The sequence below is a fragment of the Dendronephthya gigantea genome, unplaced genomic scaffold (genome assembly GCF_004324835.1).
Source record: "Dendronephthya gigantea isolate DGI-Jeju-01 unplaced genomic scaffold, DenGig_1.0 000869F, whole genome shotgun sequence".
NCBI classification, from domain to species: Eukaryota; Metazoa; Cnidaria; class Anthozoa; order Malacalcyonacea; family Nephtheidae; genus Dendronephthya; species Dendronephthya gigantea.
This window is the reverse complement of record NW_021163879.1, coordinates 12,415-19,238: the sequence shown is the minus strand read 5'-3', so window position 1 is coordinate 19,238 and position 6,824 is coordinate 12,415. Positions and strand designations below refer to the sequence as shown.

At 37.5% G+C, this 6,824-nt stretch overlaps 1 protein-coding gene across 1 annotated transcript; it reads left to right on the top strand.

The window, feature by feature from the left end:
• The first annotated feature begins 453 nt into the window (after positions 1 to 453).
• Positions 454 to 6,824, top strand: LOC114544610. Its single transcript, XM_028563198.1, has 5 exons — positions 454 to 501; positions 641 to 1,051; positions 1,774 to 2,184; positions 2,690 to 3,103; positions 4,265 to 6,824. The coding sequence occupies exons 2-5, from the start codon at positions 665 to 667 to the stop codon at positions 5,858 to 5,860; spliced, it is 2,808 nt and encodes a 935-aa protein (XP_028418999.1). The 5' UTR covers positions 454 to 501; positions 641 to 664; the 3' UTR covers positions 5,861 to 6,824.

Genomic DNA, 6,824 nt, shown 5'->3' with positions numbered 1-6,824 from the left:
AACCGTCAACCTAGCCACCATTGAAGTAACAATAAACATTACTACCATTATTCTGCCTTTAATAGAATAAAAGCAACACATAACCATCAGACAGTTTTGAATCCCTGTGTTAGTAGATTAGGTGGAATGTTTATTTTTTTATAACATGTAAATAAATATCGATCAAACTACCAAGTTTTAAAAGACTTTATAGCGACATTCTGAGTGACAATATAAACAGAATAGATCAGGCCATCCAATGGGCTTCAACCAATCAGAACACGCGTTATATACATATTATTTATAATAACATATACTTCCAGCCACATATCAACAAAAACCCATTTACCCGTAATAATCTTTGAAATTGAACACTTTTTTAATCGTTTCGCAACAATCGAGCAAAATGCACATGTATAAATTTCCCTCACTCGTTATAGATTTCTATGGGACATCGCCCTGGCCGCGAGCCCGCCCCAGTGTTTTCATGCGTTGTTTTCTCTGTCAAGTTTGAATATCCCGGTAAAACACTCGCTTTCGCTGTTCATATATTATTACACCTAAAATTTAACCTCAAGTTCCATTAAAATGTCACATCTCGTTGCCTCAAATCATTCTTTTCTCTTAGGTATTTAAAAAAAACTTCTCTATTTCATCACAGGTAAGCCTGGACCAACCGAGAGAGATGCAGCTTGAGTTGAGTTCCACAGAACATACCGAAGCATTGAATGACTCCAACTTTACATCGTGTGGTTCACAAACTACATCAAATGGTCCGGAAACGCGCGATCCACTGGCAACCGTGCGCAGAAATTCAGGCATTGAACTTGGTCATTCTGAAGGCAAAGTCGAAAACACGTCGATCAGTTCGAAAACCTCAAATGAGTATAACCCACTAGAAGCTGATGTTTCAGTGTCGAAATCTGTAAAAGTTGTTGAACCGCAAGTAAATGAGGCTGAAAATATCCTGGGAAAATCTGAGCCCCAGTTGGTCCAGCAAGGTGTCCAAAGTGATGTTTGCAACTCCCCAATAGGGAATGGTGGCGAAACTAAGAATGGAGAGAGCGAAATGGTAAATATACGCTAAACTTTATTAATTTTGAAATATATTATTTAGCTATATACCGTCAACCAATCTTGTTGTGATAAAATTTAACGCTTTTATTAAAGTTTAATAAAGTTGCATCTTTAGATTATCACTAATAGAACGAATTAAGTGGTACAATTAATGCCAAAATCATACTCGTAGTTAACAAATGTTGCTCGTGCTGGGCGATGTTGCTCGTACAATTAGGGATTAATTGTATTTGTGATGTTTGAAATTTTGACAAAATTTTCACAAAATTTTCTATAAAAACGTCACTCGTATTCCAATAATATTTCAGATGTGCTAGAGCACCCCTGAATAGCTGGCAAAAATTTAACACTTCCCGATCTCTGATTCACATATACTTCATGCCACATATTCACAAAAACCTATTTATCCGTAATAATCTTTGAAATTCAACATTTTGTAAATCGTTTTGCCAAAATCGAGCAAAATGCGCAAATATAAATTTCCCTCACTCATTATACCTTTGTATGGGAAATCGCTTTGGCCGCGAGTTTGCCCCAATGTTTTCATACATCGTTTTCTCGGTTTAGATATCCCGGGAAAACACTCGCTCTCGCTGTTCATATGATTATTACATCCAAAATTTAACTCCAAGTCATATTTAAAGTGTAACATCTCGTTGCCTCAAAATACTCTTTTGTCTTAAGATATTTAAAAAAAACGTCTCTATTTCATCACAGGTAAACCTGGACCAACCGAGTGAGATGCAGAGTGAGTTGAGTTCCACAGAACATACCGAAGCATTGAATGACTCCAACTTTACATCGTGTGGTTCACAAACTACATCAAATGACCCGGAAACACGCGATCCACTTGCAACCGTGCGCAGAAATGTAAGCATTGAACTTGGTCATTCTGAAGGCATAGTCGAGAACACGTCGATCAGTACGAAAACTTCAAATCAGTATAACCCACTAGAAGCTGATGTTTCAGTTTCTAAATCTGAAAAAGTTGTTGAACCTCAAGCAAACGAGGCTGATAATATCCTGGGAAAATCTGAGCCCCAGTTGGTTCAGCGAGATGTCCAAAGTGATGTTTGCAACTCCCCAATAGGGAATGATGCCCAAACTAAGAATGGAGAGAGCGAAATGGTAAATATACGCTAAACTTTAATCATTTTAAAATATACTATTTAGCTGTAATACCACCAACCAATCTTGTTGTGATAAAATTTAACGCTTTTATTAAAGTTTAATACAGTTGCATCTTTAGATTATCAGTAATAGAACGAATTAAGTCGTACAATTAATGCCAAAATCTTACTCGTGGTTAACAAATGTTGCTCGTGCTGAGCGATGTTGAGGGATTAATTGTATTTGTGATGTTTGAAATTTTGACAAAATTTTATTAAAACCGAAACGATTAATTAAAACAAAACAAAACGATTAATTAAAACAAACCGTTCTTCGCAGTTCTGTTTTCATACATTGTTTTCTCGTGCAGTCGGGTTTGAATATCCCGGTGAGACACTCGCTCTCGCTGTTCATATATTACATCCAAAATTTAACTTGAAGTCCTATTTAGAGTGTCACATCTCGTTGCCTCAAATCACTCTTTCTCTTAGGTATTTAAAAAAACTTCTCTATTTCATCACAGGTAAGCTTGGACCAACCGAGTGAGATGCAAAGTGAGTTGAGTTCCACTGAACATACCGAAGCATTGAATGACTCCAATGTAAAGACATCGTGTGGTTCACAAACTATATCAAATGACCCGGAAACGCGCGATCCAATGGCAACCGTGCCCAGAGATTCAAGCATTGAACTTGGTCATTTTGAAGGCATAGTCGAGAACACGTCGATCAGTACGAAAACCTCAAATCAGTGTAACCCACTAGAAGCTAATGTTTCAGTGTCTGAATCAGAAAAAGTTGTTGAACCTCAAGAAAATGAGCCTGAAAATATCCTGAGAAAATCTGAACCCCAGTTCGTGCAGCAAGATGTCCAAAGTGATGTTTGCAACCCCCAAATAGGGAATGATGCCCGAACTGAGAATGGAGAGAGCAAAATGGTAAATATACGCTAAACTTTAATAATTTTAAATTATACAATTTAGCTATATACCACCAATCAATCTTATTTTGATAAAATTTAACGATTTTATTGAAATTAAATAAAGTTGTATCTTTAGATTACAGAAGATATATAATTAATTAATGAGTAATAGAACGAATTAAGTCTTGCAATTAATGCCAAAATCATACTCGTGGTTAAAAAATGTTGCTCGTGTTGAGCGATGTTGAAATTTTCACAAAATTTTCTATAAAAACTTCACTCGTATTGCTATAATATTTCAGATATGCTAGAGCACCTCGTTCAATAGCTGGCCTTCCGCGTATACGCGTTTTGTATAAATAAGAACTCTATATTAACAATGTTAAGCTAGTGGGTTTTCTGGCAGTGCAAAGTAGTGGAGTGTTAAGCGGTTTTGGTCTCTAGTGCGGTATGTGAATGTCTGGGTGCGAATACGCGCCGTTTACTTTCTGTTTTTTTTTTACCTTCTTTTCTCTTTTGATGTTTGCAAACCCCGAAAATGAACCTCTGAAAATATCTTTAGGTTAGTTTTTGGGTTATTTGATATCTGATTCATTTTTTGAGTTTCTTTGTTTTCTCAAAAGTGCAAGCGTTTAGCGGAGGCCTGGAGATGAAGTGATCTACCATATCTAAATTAGCTTCATCGTTAATTCCAAATTTTACTCGCTATCGCATAATTATCTAAAATTAAATCAAATCAGCATACAAAATAACTAAATAAAAACACCAAAATAAAACTTTGCTTTAATTGTAACCACTCCTATGCAAAAAACATCAATAATAATCATGCATTGCGTATCACAATCAATTCTTACCTATCTTTCACGTATTTAGAAATTGTAAAGAACTCACCTTCCGGAGACCTTTTGTCTCGATTCATTCGAGAAGCCACTGGAACAACTTCTGTTCGTGTCTCTCTGGGATATCCAAACTCTTGAAAACGAATAATTAAAACATTCTGTTTTCATACATTGTTTTCTCAGTTGGGTTTGAATATCCCGGTGAGACACTCGCTCTCGCTGTTCATATATTACATCCAAAATATAACTTGAAGTCCTATTTGAAGTGTCGCATCTGGTTGCCTCAAATCACTCTTTTTTCTTAAGATATTTAAAAAAAAGTGTCTATTTCATCACAGGTAAACCTGGACCAACCGAGTGAGATGCAGAGTGAGCTGAGTTCCACAGAACATACCAAAGCATTGAATGACTCCAACTTTACATCGTGTGGTTCACAAACAAGATCAAATGATTCGGAAACACGCGATCCACTGGCAACCGTGCGCAGAAATTTAGGCATTGAACTTGGTCATTCTGAAGGCATAGTCGAGAACACGTCGATCAGTACGAAAACCTCAAATCATTATAACCCACTACAAGCTGATGTTTCAGTTTCTAAATCTGAAAAAGTTGTTGAACCTCAAGCAAATGAGGCTGATAATAGCCTGGGAAAATCTGAGCCCCAGTTGGTGCAGCAAGGTGTCCAAAGTGATGTTTGCAAGTCCCCAATAAATAAAGACAACAAAATGGTAGCAGTTGATTTCCAATTTCCTGATGACAGTTCTCCGGTTGCGCATTCTAAACCGGATGATTTAACTAGGGACACTGTCGAACATCAGTCTCAGCCCGGCCTTGAAGACTCTCTAAAGGCATTAACTAATTGGAAAATTGGCGTTGCAAAAACAAATCGTAAAAACGATCTTCCTTCAAACGAAATTTGCAGCGCGGAAAAATTAGACAAAGCGGCTCCAAATGGGGATTGTCTCAAGGTATCACAAAAGGTCGACAATCTTAATGCAGAACAAGGAAAACAACATAATTTAGATGACGTCTTCAGCTCTGATGAAGCAAAACAACAGACGTTAAACGATAGTTTAACAGAAGTATTTGCTTCTTGGGGAGAAAAATCGACTAAAAAATCAGAGGGCTTAGGAATACGTATTGCCGAGGAAGAAAAATTGCACACGTTGAACGATAATACTACTCAGGTATTGGGCGAACAGACCGTTACTTTGAACAAAGAGGTTTCTCGGGAACAAAAAGCAAATGAATCATTAACTTGGCATGACTTAAAAGGCCTTACTAGTAATGAAAAAAGGAAACTAGAGACGTTGAAGGAACTCAACCGCGCACAGGTTTGTGAACCAGAAAACGGGGTATCTGTCGGTATAGACAATAATCCAGTATCATTAAACAAGAACGGAGAACAATGTAAGTTAAATATGGTTTCTGGCACAAGAGATTTCTCTTCTCGTAGCGAAGATAATGTCACAAACGAAGAGGAATTGGCCGTACCAGTCCCGGAAGCCAATATGCAATTAATTCTCAGAGTTCTGGATTCACAGGAAGGGGCTAAAACGTCCATTCGTGTTCTGGAGGAAGATGACATTGGACTTGCCACGTTAGACAGGTTTTGTAATGTGAACGACTCCGAGGGATGCGATTCCAACGATATTGATGTGTATCTCAGAATTTTGAACAAAACGGGAAGACCTTTAGGTATCGAGGTGGATAGTGCAGAACAGCTTGTCGGAAACTTGACATCAAGTGGATCCACGCAAGTGCATTGTCTCACTTCACAGGCACTCCAAGAAACTGTAGCTGAATTAGTACAACGACAACCTATCAGCAACCCTGCACCTAATTCTAGAAAAAAGAGGAGAAAACTAACTGGGATTTATAGAGAAATTCTCTCAAGAAAGCCCACTCGCACAAGAGATAATTACCCAAAATAATGCTGATGCCGGTGTAAACTATTACGATATCGGGAATTCTTGCCAAAGGCATTATACTGAGATGACGAAGACCATTCTGAACGAACGTCACAGGTTTAAATTGCGTTTTTTTATTTTCCCAGTTGTGTTAATTTTTTTGGTTTATTTTTTGTTTTTGCTGGCAACATGCGATATATAGTAAAGTGAAAAGCTATCTTCATGGCCAACACCACCTGGTTATATACAACAGATGTCAAATCTTACTTTCTCCATTTTATAATTAGAGGTTTACTTTAGTGCCCTGTTATGATAGCTTAAAACTAGTTCATGTCCGGAATCATCATCATGTGGTAATGTAGCGATAACATCATATACCATGATATAGTATGACGTTGCATCACATATCACCAATCATATGACTTCGCATCATATTACATCACACAAGCCCCGTCTACGGCTAAAATGGGTACTCGTGCCCAATTATAATATGATAATATCGCAGGTAACGTAATTTGAGTACTTTGAATATAATGTTTCCAGTAATTCGACGGTTACGCGTACTGTCCACACGTATCCGGCGTTTTCTCCCACTCAAAAAGGGGGGGGGGGGAATCTGAAAACGCTCTCCAGAGTGGAAGAATTTGAAAACGACGGCTGAGCGGATACGAGTGGACGGCTTTGCCGGATAAATTTGAAAACGTCACTAATCAAATTGTTTCCATATTAATAAGGCTTGTTTCACGTCTTGTGGCTTACGCTTAACTTTATATTGCTACATTACCGTCAAATGAGTCCTATTTAAAACATAGTCTGAAATATTAACCATTTGCGGTGACCTGATGAAAAACTGAAGTTGGTTGGTAGGAGACCATATAAAGACAGCTACTGACGTTTATTTTAGTTATTTGTCCTTCATCAGCTGTATTCGGTGTTTTTTGATAAGAATAAAGCATTGTTATTACGAACTTCTGTATTCGAAATATTA

Bases quoted from the DNA above. Each gene is read 5' to 3' on its own strand.
- LOC114544610 (XM_028563198.1), top strand. From the start codon at position 665: ATGCAGCTTGAGTTGAGTTCCACAGAACATACCGAAGCATTGAATGAC. The intron at 2,185-2,689 runs GTAAATATACGC...ATTTCATCACAG, and splicing joins AGAATGGAGAGAGCGAAATG to GTAAGCTTGGACCAACCGAG. The intron at 3,104-4,264 runs GTAAATATACGC...ATTTCATCACAG, and splicing joins AGAATGGAGAGAGCAAAATG to GTAAACCTGGACCAACCGAG.